This window comes from Euwallacea similis, chromosome 1 (assembly GCF_039881205.1).
Source record: "Euwallacea similis isolate ESF13 chromosome 1, ESF131.1, whole genome shotgun sequence".
NCBI lineage: Eukaryota > Metazoa > Arthropoda > Insecta > Coleoptera > Curculionidae > Euwallacea > Euwallacea similis.
The window spans coordinates 8,271,397-8,286,180 of NC_089609.1; the positions used below are offsets into that span (position 1 = coordinate 8,271,397).

General features: G+C 35.7%; 2 protein-coding genes and 1 non-coding gene across 3 annotated transcripts; 1 reads left to right on the top strand and 2 right to left on the bottom strand.

Moving 5' to 3' along the window:
• The first annotated feature begins 905 nt into the window (after positions 1-905).
• On the top strand, positions 906-13,182 carry Cad96Cb (protocadherin Fat 4-like Cad96Ca). The gene is made up of 10 exons (XM_066388936.1): positions 906-1,113; positions 6,696-6,779; positions 7,610-7,925; positions 7,979-8,125; positions 8,455-8,937; positions 11,209-11,494; positions 11,548-11,785; positions 11,836-12,061; positions 12,118-12,364; positions 12,808-13,182. The coding sequence occupies exons 2-10, from the start codon at positions 6,710-6,712 to the stop codon at positions 12,892-12,894; spliced, it is 2,100 nt and encodes a 699-aa protein (XP_066245033.1). The 5' UTR covers positions 906-1,113; positions 6,696-6,709; the 3' UTR covers positions 12,895-13,182.
• TRNAD-GUC (transfer RNA aspartic acid (anticodon GUC)) lies at positions 3,014-3,085 on the bottom strand. The gene has a single exon. It is a non-coding gene; the product is annotated as a tRNA-Asp (tRNA).
• A 102-nt stretch (positions 13,183-13,284) lies between the features above and the next one.
• Positions 13,285-14,681, bottom strand: LOC136420095 (uncharacterized). The gene is made up of 4 exons (XM_066406863.1): positions 14,229-14,681; positions 13,889-14,169; positions 13,643-13,834; positions 13,285-13,590 (listed from the first exon to the last, which is right to left on the bottom strand). The coding sequence occupies exons 1-4, from the start codon at positions 14,405-14,407 to the stop codon at positions 13,295-13,297; spliced, it is 948 nt and encodes a 315-aa protein (XP_066262960.1). The 5' UTR covers positions 14,408-14,681; the 3' UTR covers positions 13,285-13,294.
• Positions 14,682-14,784: the final 103 nt, after the last annotated feature.

Below are 14,784 nucleotides of genomic sequence, written 5' to 3' on the forward strand. Positions count from 1 at the left end.
TTGATCCCTTTAATTGATATCTTTAATTGGTATGTTCTTTTCTTGTTTCATTCATAGGCTTAAATTAGGTTAAAATATGCTAATATATTGCTATATTAATAGACACAGGGTGTCGCATTAAAAAAAATAAATTTTGAAACACTTGAAAAATATTTGGATTTTTTTCTACATCCTGTATAAAATTTTTCGAAAATTAAAAATATACTCTAACAGAACAGCCCTTTGTTTTTAAGAGGAAAAGTTTTCAAACTATTCAATTAATATTATGGGAATTTATTAAGAATGTTAAAAACCTTATTTTTTCTTCGACTTTTACTTTAAATTGAAATAACTCAAAAACTGCTAAAAATGTTTCATACTTTGCAACGGCAAAAAATACTTATAATTACAAACAGAATTAGTATCCGTAACAAAATATAGGATATTCCATTTAAACAGATGTATTTTTGTTACGCCACGGTTTTCTAAACCATCCTGTAGCTATAAAAATATTGAAAGACAAAAATTCATGAAAAACGGAATAATTTTTATATAAAACTTTTTTCTGAACCTTACAGCTTTTAAGATAAGGCAGTGGACCATCTTACGTGAATCACCCTGTACTTAATATCGTTACCCAAGGGCCTATTTTCTTCCCCCTTACACCTGTCACGCTCCATTGCAATACTATTCTGTGTGTGTATTTACAGTCACAGTGACTAATCATGCAACTTCCTGCTTTTATTCCTGTTTCAACTGATTTTTAAGGCAGTTGCGCTCATGTGGAGTTGTCTAGGGGATTTTCTTAGGCGATAAGCATGTGCACACTCTCTTTACCTCGCTCCCCTGTCTTGCATTAATTAGTAACACTTACTGAACAAAAATCTCCTTTTTCCAAAGAAACCATCGGCGCTAAAGCAAGAGTGAGGGAAAGAGCTCTTTTCGGTGGGTGAACACGGTAGCAGGTGGAATCGTGTAGCGTAAAAAATATCTATAGCGTCAGTGCTCATTTTATGACTGTTCATTTCGCAGAGCGCACGGGCGATTTTGCGGTTTTCTGTTTAGTGTCTGATTAGTAATAATTAACGTTCTTGTGCTAGAGGAAGTTGGTTTTCGAGGATTACTACTGAAACAGTGAGTGATTTTCTAATTGATGAGTGCAATTAAGGAATTTTAGACCATGGCTTTGTTAGGATTACAGAATGTCAGGCAAGCGGTTTGACTATAGTCACATTTTTAGTCTACGTTCTTTTGTGTAGTCAGCAGGTAACTAAATATTTAAAGTTGAAACACTTCAATGAACTTGAGGTGTCTTTTGTTTCACGAGGAAAACCTTCAAAAGACATCCAACCTGGTATTCTGTCGGCCGGAGAGTGTGGGATTCACCGAAGCGCTTACCCTCTAAAAACCTCGGGATTCCCGTGAACCTAACCTGTTTCGATCCAGAACCGTCCCTGTGAGATGCATGATGGAAATCGAAAGGTGTCTATAGTATATCCTGTTAGCTGTTGCATTCTTATATCCGACTAATAACCTCTTGTTTTGATCTTAATTTTTTTCCCTACATGTTTAGTGGAGAATCTTTTATTTCTTCCATGTTTTTCTAGTACCGCTCCTTTATGGAATTTTTTTTCCTTATTGGAAATGCTTATTTATCTTATACGACACGTTCTCTCCTTTCCTTTTCTTTTGCCATTGCAGAAATAGCGTTGCTGCAGCGATCTAATTTTGTCTTTCTTTCTGGATTCTGGAATTAAGATTTCTACCCACGTGATTAGCCCTTTCCTTTATTCTTGGAAAATTAGACAATGGAATATGCGATGTTGCTCAGTATCGGGGACTCCCCAGTTCCTGCAATCCAGTCCCGTTTTTCCTAAGAGGTGTATGAAGTGAATCTGAGAATTTGAATGAATTTGGTGAATTTGAGAATAACAAATGTTTTTATTGGACTAATAAACATATATATATATATATATATACTTAACTATATGTATATATAGCAACAGATAATTCATGTGGTTCAATAATTATTTACCGAATAATAATTGTGTTAAAAATGGAATTACATACCTGCACGATATGATCATCCTAACATAATCCAGTGATTTTAATTAAAGAAAAGCTTATAATATTAATAGCATGTGTCTGAAAACATTTCGCTACTGAGTTCTCAATTTTTAAGATAAGTATGAGCTTTCATTAAAAAACAACAATGCGGAAAAAAAAGTGATATATAGTGTATCCCCGGATAGGATTGCCAAAAGAAGAAAGTTTCTTATCTTTCATTTTACGAGAAAAACGTTCTTTAAACTCATTTTAAAGAATGATAAATTCAGTAGCGTGTTTATTAAAAAAAAAAACACCCTAACCTTTTTTCTAATTTTTAACAAAAAAACAAGTTACAGTAGACCCTGGTCGCGTGAGCTAGAAAACAAATTTTTGCAGCATAAATAGAGCTTTTTGTTCTCTCTCTTTAAAGCCTTGGTTCTTTGAAATCAAGTTATAAATGTAAAAGTTACAGGGATGTTTCCATTTTAAATCGGTCACGCTATACATATGTACGTACCTGCGGACGATGATTAATCACCCAACTATCCCAACATTTGATTGATTCATCAATTAACCATCGACAATTTTAAATCGGTGAATCGAAAACCATCGATTAATCGTTTATTTTCAATTTATAAAATATTTCATATTATTGAATACAAACTTGCGTGTGCTCAAAAAAAAGAAGGCTAATTGAATATTTAAAGCCTTTGCAAACTCATGTTATAAAAAATTTTTGGAGGAATTTCTGTCTGCAAACAATTAATATAAAAGTAAAAAAAGTCAACCTATAGCTCTTTTTTCCTGAAACACCCTGTAGACTTCAAATCATTCAATCCAAACTCCTGAAAAATTAAGACAAGACCTAAATTTCGAGTGTTTTAGCTGTAAAAAAAGGATTTAAATTGTTTTAAAAAAAATTTTCAAACTCCGATGATTAACAAAATTTTTTTTTCCAGACAATTAAATTAATAATAAAAAAATTCTCTCCGGCCGGGAATCGAACCCGGGTCTCCCGCGTGACAGGCGGGGATACTGACCACTATACTACCGAAGACTTGAAAGAGGACGCCGTAATCACCCTTACTTTCATTCAAAGAAATAAATATCACCAAAAAAATTGATGTAATTATTTTGAGAAAGAAAAACTGATAAACACCTATCTGCACATATAAGATCTCAAATTTAAATACGTTTGTAAAGAAATCTTATTTACATTAATGATTTCAAATTTGATTTTTTTTATTTCTGTGTCCACTAAACGCACTTTTCAAAAACGACTTCTTAGATTGGCTTGAGCTATGTTGTACAACACAACACATTCGCGCTCTACTTACCAAAAATCAAAGATCAGCCAAGTACGGAATTTCCGGTTTATTAAGGGGCTAGTCCGTTCAAATTTCTTTACATTTTCATCACTAAAATCCGCAAAAAATCTAACGGAACGCTGATGACTTGGTATTACTGATATGCAAGAAGTACTAATATCCAAATAACTTCATATTTCATGCAATTTTCCGGTGTTATTTTGCGGTATATCCCCTTAACGATGATTTCGCAAAAATTAGTAGATCTATGTGTAAAGTATGTAAAACACCAGGCTTTTATGTCTTTCCGCTCTACAGAGACAATAGATCAAGATTGCGTTGGTTGATGGGGTGGCGAAATTGATGATCTTATCGTATTAGGGATTTTGGGCAATTTGGGGCTGTAAGTGTATCTACCTATCACAGTAATTAATCACTCATTAGAATAATAGAAATTGTTACTTTAACTTCCGATTTCTGCAATTAAACTGTGTATTGTCTCTCGCTTCCTAACGAGGCTAAATTGGTCATTATGATTTATTTTATAGTAAGTAATGTAATTAAAACAAACATTTCACTAATTCCTTTAGAATTTAATTAGTACTTCAATACTCGATATAAATCAGTGTTATTTTGCCTCACAGTATGTGACGTGGCACACACAATAACCCTAGTGGAGTTGATTGGTATCAAAGTTTGATTTCGTCTTGATCATCCTACGTATGTTTTCTAGCGACTTTGAGTAGGCAATCAGGCATACATAACAATGATTTATTTTGGTGTAAAACTATAAAGAATATCCAAAAAACCTGTTTTTTGTTACTTATTTTATAATTTTATCTGTTTAATTTTATTAACCTCAGTTTTGTGCTATTTCGCCAATTAGTCATCGACTAATCTTCGAAAAGCTATACGGTTAAAACACGTTTATTAAAGCAGCAGCGAGTCCTTACATTAGTTTAATAGATTGTACCATTATCATCATTAAACCAAATTATAATTAATATTGCCAGAAGAGACGACGTACTTATAGGAGAAATTAATCAATTAATTTCCAACGGTTCATTAAAGGAAATGTTATATCGTGTAGGCAAATGCTGTTTTGAGAGCTTTCCTAACAAAGTAAGAAAGTGATGATACGGTTTAACTTTTTTGCCGTGCTAAAAGCGTTTACAATTTTGAACGCTTAACGAGACCGACGATTTCGGAATACTTAGACGAAATGCCAGAAATTATGATGAAATTTCATAGCCGATCGTTGCAGGGAACAAATCAACAGCGTCGTGAAACGAGACATACAGGGTGGCCAAACGAAAACTTTGTACCTCGATTATTCAGCATTTATAATGAAAATGTATGAAAATGCCCGGATCCTTCGATTTTTGGTTCGAAGGGGCAATTTTTTATTATATTTTCAACCCTTCAGCTTCAACCCCTGAACAAAGGTGACAGTTATCCCAAAATTTTTTATCGGAAGAGGTCGAGTGAATACCTCATTTTAAATGTAGTTGTACCCTGATTGTAACCTTCAAGTTTGAAAATACTGCTATCATCCCCGTTGATATGACAGGTTGTCAAAATCTGTGGGGAAAAAAACTGTCCAAAATGGTTTGGACGTTGTATTCGTATTTAAGAATATAATGAATTTGAATAATCAATTTCCAGTGATAAAAAAATTGATTTTAATTTTATATCGATATTAAAAAACAAATTACTGATACAACACCACTACTCTAAAAAATAATAATATCAATAAACACGAATTGTGGTTTGCTCCATTATGGTGATAACACCCTGGATATACAGAAACAAACCACCTGTGGACAGTTGAAACAAAAAGACAAGTAACTTGTACTGGAATACAACCTGATGAGTACAATACTTGATTTACACTAAACGCACTACAAAGCTTTTACTTAATAATTAATTTATCACAATAAGAGCTGCAGACTTCAAAAGCAGACAACGCTTTGAACAAAAGTTATTCTATCGCAGGGGAGTAAATAGCGGTTGTTACTAGCATTTAATAATATGATCAAAAAAATAATGTGGATACTTTTTCATTTACTCACCTTTTTAAGAAAAAAATTATAAATCAAGAAACTACCCTTTTAAGTTTGAGGGGTAAAACTGAGCTCTGTCAAAACGATCCAGTGATATCTCGCGGTTAAAGGTCTTCCTACTCTCATTTTGAAATCTACAGTTCTTATTGTGATAAATTAATTATTAATTAAAAAGTTTTGCCCACAAACTTTGACAAGCTGTCATATCAACGGGGATAATGGCAACGACTTGAAACTTGAAGTTTATAATCAAGTTACAACTCTTCTTAAAATGAAGCATCACTCAACATTTCTTCCAATTAGAAATTTTAGGGATAATTATCACTCCTATTCAGTGGTTGATACTGAAAACGAGGTGCAAAGTTTTCGCTGGGCCACCCTGTATACAGGATGACAATTTGACGACTGACAATGACTTTATTTGGGAAACAAAAGAAGGTATCAAAAATTCCTCGAAATGATTTCTATAATATCGAGGGGGAACTAACATGATGTAATTAACCCGTTCTCCATTACCCCCTCATTCCCAGTCACCCCAACTAAATAATGTTAACTTGCAACCCTTTACTTGTAATATCTTATTTTAAAGCTCTTAAAAAATGCTTTCCAATGATACCCCACAAAACTACATTTGATGAGGTAGTTGTCGGTTGATTATTAAATTCGGCAGCATTAATTAAATTAATTACAAATAAATTAAGTGGTAATACATTTCAGTTAGATTTTCCCTAATCAATCGAACACTACTAGGTCAAACATAGCTTTGTAGGATATCGTCGAAAAATATTTTTTGAGAGCTTTAAAAGAAGATGTCACAAGTAGGGAGTTGATATTTAACATTATTTAGTAGGGGTGGCTAGGGTTAAGGGGGTAAGTGAGAACGGATTGGTAATGTACATCGTTTAAGTCCCCCCTCGATATTATAGAAATCAGTTTTGGGAATTTTCTATATTTTTATTTCTCCAGATATAGCCATTGTAAGTTTTCAAATCATCAACCTGTATGTTTATGTTAAAAACTGTGGGTAACTGTTTAAAAATAAAGAAAAATAACTGAAAATGGCGGATTTGATGCGCTTTCAAAATATGCAAGGAGTGTTTTTCGAAATACCTACCAAAGAGGGCACTGCGTGATGTGAACACACTTCAAAAGAGTGTCATTGTCAGTAAACTTTCCCATGATTTTTTAAAATTACAAAATGGCGTCATAGCAAATTCAAAATGGCGGCTCAAAACGTCCTTTTTTAAACATTTATTTTAATAGACCTGATTTTCCAGATATTTTAATTTATTTTTAGATGCAATGTAGGCGATGGCACATTGGCAAGAAGCCCCTGATTTGCGTTTATTCCTTATCATTTTTCTGCCGCTCGCCGTACAAGGTGAGTTCCTCTATTAGTTCCATATATTTACGTTAAATCAAAATTTATACGTAAGACTATGCGCATCTGCATCGGGGATACAGTTACCTAATTTGAGAACAACCAGTGCAATAAGCGATTTTATGATTTATTTGCTTTACAATTAGCGTTATGGTACCGCTTAAGACCTAAAAAATCACCATAGCATGCCTTTTCAGATTTGTGGTATTCGCTGTATAAACCGTAACAATTAAATTGTTAACTATTGCTATTCAAATACAATTATTGCAGACCGCTACGGGAGCCAAAGAAGTTCATTTCGTTTAACTATAATCTATCATCATAACCATAAGCCATTATGCTTATGGTGGAATGTGACATAACGAATCTACGATCTTCGTTATCCCAAGATCATAGATTCGAAAGAGATTCATTGTCGGTTAGTTGGACACACGTTTTGGTTTAAATTGGCTTCTCGTGGGAAAATAGCTCTGGAAGATAAAAATCCATCAGATTTAATGGTTTGATCGGTGTGGTCAAATAACTTTCGATTTAGTCAATTTCTTTTTTCAAAGATAGTGTGAGAGATTTTTCTAATTAATTGTTAAATAATTTATCTGTAGCAAAACCACATATCTACACCAATTGTTTGGCTGTTATGAACGCAATTTAATGGCGGATGTAACACACACAAAAGAAAATCCGCTTTAAACGAAACCATTACTCATTTACCAAGGGATAGCCAAAGAACCCATGCAAGCGTGCTTCCTTTCCGGCCTTGGACCCACCTTAACATGCTACTATTTTATTTCGCTCCCCATTTCTTTTAATAAGCTTTAAATTTCCTACAGCTCTCCAAGACAGTCGTTGTTACCTAGAAAATGGAGCCCCGTCAGAAACATTATTCGTCATCGAAGATTTACCAGTGGGTGAAACCATTGGTCGTATAAGGGTGGTTGGGGATCCAAGACCCGGAATTGGAACCATCGCCCTCCGGCTCAAGGAATCTGATAGTCCTGTAGATATAGCCCCAGGGTCCAAGAACCTCACCCTTTCGAGGCCTCTAGACAAGGAGGGAATTGAGGGGCCCTCCTCGGTTTTTGTCACCCTGGTTTGTGACCGGCTAGGGACTTTAGAGCCCGGGTTTGAAATTCCCATTAATATAAGGTAACTCTTTGATGTGGGGGTTAATAATTGGGGTTGAAATGTCTTTTTGGTAGAGTTACAGATGCCAACGACAATGCTCCACTCTTCATTAATGCTCCGTATGTCCTCAACATTTCCGAGGTGACAGTGGTGGGGACGAGGGTGCTGCAAGGGGTTCATGCCATTGACAACGACCAACAAGGGCCATTTTCTAGTGTTAGGTATGATAGAGCTGCAAAGGGAATAACTTGGCTGATAAGCCCCTGGTTTTCCATAATATTATTCGTAATAGTATTAGAATTATTACGCTATTGATCTTATCGCTCCCCGACACGCCTCTGATAATAACATTTAAGAATTTTCTAAAAAATCTAATCACGCAAATTAACAACAAATTTGTGGGCAACCCTCGCTGATACGCTTCTGTTTTTCAATAATACAAAACCAATAATTTTTCTGAACACACGTGTGGTACTCCACTGGTTGGTGTCTCACACAATAACCAGGGGCGTAACACATTTCTACTTACCACAAGAGATTTCTCTTGCAGATACTCAGTTCTTCCTGGTCCCAACTCTGACTTCTTCGAATTCGAAAACGAGCTCGAAGGAACTTTAGTTCTGAAGAAGCCCCTAGACTACGAAACCTTAAGATCATTTGATGTGAACATAAGAGCGCAGGACCATGGCGATCCCCCCAAGAGCGCCGACACTGTGCTTACGGTCCACGTGATGGATGCCGATGACCAAAATCCCAGATTTCTGGACGACAGATACATCTCTGTTATAAGCGACCCTGCAATCAAAGATTTAATGCTCAGAATCAAGCCTAGAGATATTAGGGCTGTGGACCAAGATGAGGGAATTGGGGCTCCAGTTTATTATACCTGGAATGGGCTTGGAAACGAATATTCCATGTTTAAGCTGGATCGGCAAAATGGAAGAGTCAGCCTAGCTAGGAATTTGGAAGAAATGGATCTTCAAACTCCGGTGATTTTGGTGGTAAAAGCTACCCAGAGGGATAATCCAGACAGGTCATTATCATAGATTATTAATTCATTTATCAGCTTAAGAAATAAATTAAGCAAATCATGTGAAAATGCTAAAGACAAGTGTCACAAGGTCCATTAGGACGTAAACGTTTATTACGGTTAGTTGTGAGTTTTTCTTTTCAAGCTCCCAAGCTCTTTGCCCTGCTGCCCTTACAATTGAATGTACATTTGACTTTCTTACATCCTATATATCACTTACTTATGCTTTTTCAAACTTAGATGGGTTCAAAATAGCGAGGATAAGCCTTAAAAGTAAGAGAAAAGTTTAAAACAGTGTAATTAAGCTGTAAATTTGAGTAGGTACGATAGGCAACCCACAATACTACTACAGCCCGGGCGCGTGCAAACAATCGACAGTATATTCCCCCCAGGTGCTTTGCGTCTCTCCTACTCATGGCGGAAGTGTATGAAAGTTCGCGCACTGGTATTATAGTCGCCTTAAGCGGTTTTAAGGTTTTTTTCGTCTTGAGGAAAATTTTCTGTCAGGTGTTCTGCTGACCGGATAATGTGGAATTCGCCGGAGCGCCTACCCACTAAAAACCTCAGGTTTCCTTTTTTCCTGCAGCCTGCAACGACCCGGACAAAGACAGGGCAGGACCCTGTTCCTGGGGGACAAATCGTCAGTGTTGAAAGGCTTGGGGCTTCGGCCGTCAATTGATTTTAGGCCCGGGTTATTGTCTCTCTTGGATGATAAACTGCATGCACTCCTTTTTCTTCGTAACTTTTTCTTTTGGGGCTAGCTAAAGGATGTAGATTTTTCCCAACTTTGACATCCAGCAGGTTTAAAGACAAGGATAAGAACGGCTTATGCCCACATTACCCTTACTATCGTTAAGGTCGCTTGGTCAAGGAAATTTAATAGGAGAATGGAGAAATGTCTCATTCATAACGGAGAACATTTCAAACCATATTTGTAAATAGACACCTACTTAATTTTGTTCTATGTTTTTTATAACAAAGTTCTAAATAAATTCAGAAACTTGTTGAAACATTGTTATAACTAGTGAATCGTTGATAGCAGACCATATGTACCTTATATGAAAAGTGTCTAGATTTGAAACGGAAATCGGAAAATTGAGAAATATTCAGGAAGTTCCTTTTGAAAAAACAAAAGATATACCCGTAACTTATTTTTGACACACCCTGTATACAAAAATTATTATGCTTCATACGGTTCTAAAAGCACTTTACACCTTTCGAATGAATATTTTTTCTCTATCTACAGAAGTTGTCAAAATAATGGCAGTAAAATTGAATTTGGGACACCCTGTATATCTAAAATGAAGAGATTTTTCATAGTTAGCTGATTAATATTTTCAGCATTATTTCTATTTCACTTATTAGGTAATGTATCACTTAAGAATCTAGTTAAAGAATAGAATTCTATAATTGTAATTTAATTTAATGATAAATATGTAATTAGTAATTTAAATAGAAAGAATGGTGATTAATAATATTAATCAGTTAAGTATGTAAGATCTCTTCAGTTCATATATGTATATACCATTTGAAAGTGAATTATTGTAAAAGAATTCGTTTTCAAAAAAAAATACGGGGTGTCCCATATAAAAAATTGAATTTAATTGTGTTAAATGTGAAAAGTTTGGATTTTATTTTTCACATTTTGTTTTCTCGTAAATTAAAAATATACTCTAATGGAACGATCCTTTGTTTTTAGCTGGACAAGTTTTCAAACGATTCAGTTAATACTATGTGAATTTATTGAGAATTTTAAAAACCTTATTTTTTCTTCGATTTTTGCTTTAAATTGAATTAACTCAAAAACTATTAAATTTTTGTCATATTTTATAATAACAAAAAATACTTACAGTTACAAGGGGAATTAGTAACCGAAACAAAATACATATAGGATACTTTATTAAAAAAAAAAGTGTTTGTCCCACCGCGGTTTTCTGGATCACTTTATAACATCAAAAATATTAAAAAACAAAAATTAATAAAAAACTGAATAACTTATATTAATTTTTTTTCTAAACTTTACAATTTTTGAAATAACGTAGTTGATCATCTTGCGTCGATCGCCCTATATACATTTTCTCTATTTCTTTTTCTGCAGAGGACGACAGTCTCTGTCTTTTCCCGGTCTAGCTTCACCCTTCTCGCAAATGCGAGAACCAGCTCTCGCATTTGCGAGTTGTAAGGGTTGATTGGGGTTGGATTACAGTAGTCTCACACAATAATCAGTAGAGAAGCGGGTTCTTTCAAAGGAATTAATTTTAATATTTTTTCCAGGCAAGCATTGGCCACACTAACGGTGACTAGATCCGCCAATAAAAGTATAAGATTCCACAATTCAGTCTTTAACTTTCGAGCTTCTGAAGATTTAAAACCTGGTTCTGTAATCGGGACTCTTGCTAATAACAGACCTGGACATCACCTCAAGTATTTCGTCTCAGACCCAACAATCCTCAAAGTGTTTGCCATTAATACTCTGGGAGAACTCTCCCTTAAGGACAAATTGGACTATGAGGTTAAACCAGAATACATCTTCAAAGTTTTCGCTACTGATGGAAAAACTGTACTGAGAGATTAATTTTTTTTTGGACAATTATGAAGATTTTAATTTTGCAGAACGACTCAAGTGTTGTGAACATCACCGTGGAAAACGTAAACGAATGGGAGCCAAGATTTCGATATCCTCACTATGAGTTCTTTGCTGGTAAACTTGGCACTCAACACGATTTAATAGGGAGGGTCGAGGCTGCTGATGGGGACAGAGATGACCCTTTAACTCTCACTCTTAGCGGACCTAATGCCTCTTCGTTCTTTATCACTCCAACTGGAGAATTGAGACTTCGAGATTTCAAAGGTTCAGTTTCAACTCTCTGTAGGCAAACAATAACAAAATTATCGTTTTAGACTTGGAAGGAAGTGAGGCGAAACTGACAGTCACAGCTACAGATAGCGGGAACCCGCCCAAAAAAAATAGCGTTCCAGTAACTGTTCACTTTCCAGACGCTGCAAACAACGGAACTGCAGCTGCTAGAGGTTCCAACAGCGGCCCAATTCTTCTAGCTGGATTGGGGGCCATTCTCTTCTTGTTAAGCCTTGTTGTGGCAGTGCTCGTGGCGTATATTTGCAAAGTGTATGTTTTCCAGATAATCTACAATTGAATTTTATCGTTTCTTTTAATTAATATAGGAGGAGGAATTCAGATGGCGAGTCTGGGGGAGTTTCAGAGGACAAACCTCAGCCTAAAAGTGCGGTGAATAACCCAGTCTTTGGGAGTGATAAATCGCGGTCTGCAACAGCTGTAGCTCTGGGTGGCATTCCCAGTAATAAGAGAATTCCTAGTCCGAAGGTTCACCCGGCTCCGCAGCCGCCCATGGGCGTTTTGTGGCCTTCGGCGGCTTCTAGAGTGAAAAAGTTGAGCTGGGGAGACGATAAGGTAAAGTCGTTATTTGTAGTCAAACTATCGAATTTAAGAAAAGAAAAATCCTTTAGTGATACAAGTCGTTTTCACTTTTCACTGTGTGATCTTAGCTCCCTTTGGTGTTTTGAAAAAAACATAATGTCTATTTTTTTTATGGAAAATTACAGGAACTCTCAACAACAAACATTTTCAATATTTATTTAACCATGAATTTCGAAAACTGCCACATATCAATTAGTAAGTGCAGTTTGACCAACTAGTAAGTGGAGTTGAATTTCTGAATCTACTCTCGTATTACCTTTATCGTTTACCCCTTGGTGCGGCTTAATTAGGCAACCAGTCATAAACAAAACGAGAATAATCAATTATCATTTAAAAAATTTCGTCTTACGGCTTAAATGTAAAAAAGAAGAGATTAATCCAGAGGTTTACATTAACCCATCCTTTGCCTCTTTCAGACTGATTCGGAGAGCACCGAAAACCTAAATCAACTGGATCAAATTCCGAAAGTTCTAGAAACTAGCAATTTAACTGTGTATTTTTGAAAATAGATTATTGTTCTATTGTATCTCTATAGCGTAGAAATAGCTAGTATTTATTTTTTTCTACGAAATGTATAGAAAATAAGATGTCTCACCTAAAATTTAAGGTAGAACTGCAGTTTTTATATTATGTAAATAAGTATTATTAGACATCTGGAAGAAATTATAGTAATTTGATTTTTATATTGTAAAATTAGTTTTAAGGGCCGGAAGATGCATACTTTAGTTTAATTTTTGATAAAATATTCGTTATGACAAAGTAGGTAGTAAAACCCAAAATATCTCGATAGTTGAGTAAGTACCAATTTGTTAAAAATATTTAATAAAAGACGAGTTTAAAGTGAATCAAAAACTTTTTATAAATACAATAAATAAACCACTTAATCCGTACTAAATAAGCATATCACGCCTCATCATTAAGAATCTCCCTACTCCTGCCCAACCTCTGGATTTCATTGCTGGATGAATTCTCCGGGGATTCGCAAATATAGCTGTATCGCACAGAACAGTCGGTCCCTTTGTAGGCATAAGACCTAAGGGCGGGATTATAGGCCAGCTTCAAACACCTCCCTTGCCCTTGAATTGCCGCCGAAGGGTTTTCTTTATTGTCCTGTGACCCCGGCGCCAAAATGGGTCTAGCACTATTGCTCCAAATCCACAGGAGACCTGGATTGAGGCCACCTACCCAAAAGTCTTTACCTGATAAGGAGAAATTGCATTACTTGTTTTTGAGATATTTTTTCAAGGAAACCTTTAAGAGTTGGGTCGTTTTGAATGTGGGTTATGATGTCCTGATTTTCCTCGATTGTTTCCATTTCAGCCAGCACCGCCCCCATTTTCTTACAATGTTTGCTGGCCACTTTCCAGTCGTATTCCCGCCCAGCAGTGCTCACAAATAAGTAGCAGTTTTGGCCCACTCTGCTAAAGTTTCCAGCACATGGTTCTGGTTGTAACAATAATGAGATTTTTAATCAATTTGTTCTTAATTCAATCTTACCAATGTCCACTCTGTTTCCAGCCATAACATAGTAAAGCATTTCTTCCAGCCTACGTAGCCGTTTCTCCATAAAATCAACTTTATAGACGAGTTTTTCAATTGCCCCTAATAAGTATAAGTCCGTCTCTGATACTTGTCTGGGAGGGGGTTTGTTTTGGGGGTTTCCTGTAGTAACGATTTTACTACTACTGATTTTGCTCTCTTTGCTAGGAGAGACGTCTTTTCTATTTTCGATGATGTATGAGTGGTCTGATATTGGAATTTGCATTACTCTGCTCTCTCTAAGAAATTACACAAAATCGTTATGAAAAGGTTTTTGAATATAAACGCATTTACCTACCTATGGCTATTAGCTCCCAACGCCCACTCCTCTAACATTGGCCCCCAAACTCCCTCTTCTGTCCACACTGCGGGGTTGTTGCTTCTTTTCGCGTGACTAGAGTTTGAAGGGTAAATAGCGTGACTGCCATTCTCGCAGAAAAACACCGTTACTACGACTAAAATACTGTATTTATCCATGTCAAAACGTCGAAGATCTACTGAGCTGAAGCGGGTGTAGGTAAATATTTTCGCGAAATTGAAGACACTCTCTCTTTTGTTTGGCTTTCGGACCGGAATTTTCGTTCAGGTTTAAAAAATTTCTATGAAATGTTCCTAATATGCTTAAACATATATGTAACTGTAAGACGTGCTTGAGTAACAGTTACATAACCGTAGAAGATGATTTTTCTTTAGTATTATAAGTCTTGAAGCAACGAGTAAATAATCTCCCACCCACTTTAATCATATAACGGGAATTCCGGTGCCCATGATATGTCGGGTCACGGAGAAAGTTTTTTAATATACGAGGTATCTTTGAAATGTGATATTATTCCTATCAAAAATAGTATGAAACT